At 51.1% G+C, this 2334-nt stretch overlaps 2 protein-coding genes across 2 annotated transcripts in view, besides 1 other annotated feature; both read left to right on the top strand.

Moving 5' to 3' along the window:
* Positions 1-96: 96 nt before the first annotated feature.
* On the top strand, positions 97-1668 carry Tco025E_07236 (putative amino acid permease; the record flags this gene model as incomplete). Its single annotated transcript, XM_029374102.1, has 1 exon — positions 97-1668. One exon carries the CDS (start codon positions 97-99, stop codon positions 1666-1668), a length of 1572 nt encoding a protein of 523 aa, XP_029226066.1.
* Positions 1669-1826: 158 nt separating this feature from the next.
* Positions 1827-1850: a microsatellite.
* A 144-nt stretch (positions 1851-1994) lies between these two features.
* The window catches only part of Tco025E_07235 (putative amino acid transporter), a gene marked incomplete at both ends in the record, with an annotated part of 390 nt that continues 50 nt past the window's right edge, over positions 1995-2334 (top strand). The window contains one exon of the mRNA XM_029374101.1: positions 1995-2334. This exon is cut by the window's right edge and continues 50 nt beyond it. Within this exon, the coding sequence (XP_029226065.1) occupies positions 1995-2334 (340 nt within the window).

Genomic DNA, 2334 nt, shown 5'->3' with positions numbered 1-2334 from the left:
GGGGGGGTGGCTGAAAGTTGCACGAACTTTATACGGAAGCGCATTTTTGTCCCTCTTGGTTTCTCTGCGCGGCGGGAGAGTTGTGGTTTTTCTCCAATGGCTATGAGGGGTCGTTTGGAGGGGGAGGCCACGTTTCTCCCTAATAGCAGATCTTTCTCGCCAACGGTGCGGTTTCGTAACCCACGCAGTGAGTCGGAATCTCGTCCCAAGACGGCACTGACAACGCTCACGCTACTGGGTGTCATCTACACTGCAAGTATCAGCGGTGGGTACGGCTTGGAGGAGTCTGTCAGCGCGGGAGGACCTCTTTTGACGATAATATTTCTGTGCATCATCCCATTTTTATGGGGCATACCCGTGTCCTTGTGCGTCGCAGAATTGTCGTGCGCCATTCCATCCAATGCAGGTCCTATCATGTGGGTGAATGTATCCTTTCCTCCGTGGTTTACATTTTGTACGGTTATATGGACGGCCTTTTTAAACTTTGTGGACAACAGCCTGTATCCGGCGGTGCTTGCGGATTATTGCGCGACGCTTCTGCATCTTAATTTTCTTGAGAAATCGCTTGTAAAGGTGGTTTTCTTGGGTGTGTGTGCGTTGATAAATATGGTGGGTATTCAAATCGTCGGAACCTTGAGTGTAGCGGTGATGCTAGTAACACTCCTCCCCTTTCTTCTTATGTTTCTTCTACAGCTCCCTTTCGGTTTCAATTGGGAACGCATCGGGTATGTGCCAGCGAACATTAATTGGTCGGTGTTTCTCCCTGTTGTTGCGTGGAATTTTTCCGGGTTCGACAGCGCGGGTAATGTCATTGAGGAGGTGAGCAACCCCAATCCAACCTTTATTCGGGCTCTTGGGCTCATGATTGTCTCTGCCCTGGCCACGTATATTCCCCCCATATTGGTAGGGTCGAGCGCCAAGGCACTAACAAACACCCCGTTTGAGGATTGGGATAATGGGTTTTGGGTGAGGGTGGGGGAGGCGGTTGGTGGGTACGCCATGGCAGTTGTCGTGACCATTGGAGGCGTTATTTCAACGGTGGGGCTCATGACGACGCTGTTGGCAACAACCTCCCGCTCCCTGGCGGGGATGGGGACCCTCAACGCTTTTCCGTACATTTCTGGGTGGCTGTCGCACTACCACGACAAATATGGGACACCGATCAATGCCATCGTGGTCAACTCAATTGTCACGTGCGCTCTTTCCGTGTGTCTTTCCTTTCATACACTTGTAGAGCTGGACCAAGTCTTATATGCTCTATGCCTCATTGCGATTCTGCTTGTTTTCTTGGGGCTTCGCTTTAAGCAGCCTTTTCTAGAGCGCCCGTATAGGGCGCCAGGAGGCCTAGTTGCGGCGCTGTTCTGGGGTGGGGTGCCAATTGCATTCTCGTTGTTCCTCATTGCGGTATCGATGTTCGGAAGCCCCATGCTCTTCTGGAGCACTATTGCGGTGGTCGGTGGAACTGTCACCGTTTCCTATGTTGGGGTGCGGTACTTTAGGCCGGAGGGGTTTGAGGGAAAGTTGGTTGAGGAGTACGAGGATGCTGACATGCAGACGTATGGAACCCTCCTGGAGCAAGAGTGTAATGAGTGGCGCAGGATGCACCCGCACCATACCTTTATCGACCGTGAATCGCCCGAAGAAAATGTACTATCCAGGCATAATTAGAAGAGAACTATTTTCCGTTTGTTTGTTTCATTTACCTTCAAATAAGTGTATTTGGGGTTAACTGCGTGTTTGAGTGTCCAGCACCTTTTGTTGCATCGTTCCACACCCTCAAAGATCCTTGTGTGTCACGTTTTCTTGCTGCCGCCGCGTTTGCAGCGGTGGTGTGTGTGTGTGTGTTTGTGATTGTCGTATTCAAATGATTTTTACCCTATTGTTCCTTTTTTTTTTGGGGGGGGGTGGCTGAAAGTTGCACGAACTTTATACGGAAGCGTATTTTTGTCCCTCTTGGTTTCTCTGCGCGGCGGGAGAGTTGTGGTTTTTCTCCAATGGCTATGAGGGGTCGTTTGGAGGGGGAGGCCACGTTTCTCCCTAATAGCAGATCTTTCTCGCCAACGGTGCGGTTTCGTAACCCACGCAGTGAGTCGGAATCTCGTCCCAAGACGGCACTGACAACGCTCACGCTACTGGGTGTCATCTACACTGCAAGTATCAGCGGTGGGTACGGCTTGGAGGAGTCTGTCAGCGCGGGAGGACCTCTTTTGACGATAATATTTCTGTGCATCATCCCATTTTTATGGGGCATACCCGTGTCCTTGTGCGTCGCAGAATTGTCGTGCGCCATTCCATCCAATGCAGGTCCTATCATGTGGGTGAATGTATCCTTTC

This window comes from Trypanosoma conorhini, assembly GCF_003719485.1.
Source record: "Trypanosoma conorhini strain 025E chromosome Unknown Tco_14.4_contig_00543, whole genome shotgun sequence".
In the NCBI taxonomy this organism is placed as follows: domain Eukaryota; phylum Euglenozoa; class Kinetoplastea; order Trypanosomatida; family Trypanosomatidae; genus Trypanosoma; species Trypanosoma conorhini.
Note: the sequence above shows the minus strand (reverse complement) of the source record. Positions and strands in the feature narration are given on the sequence as shown.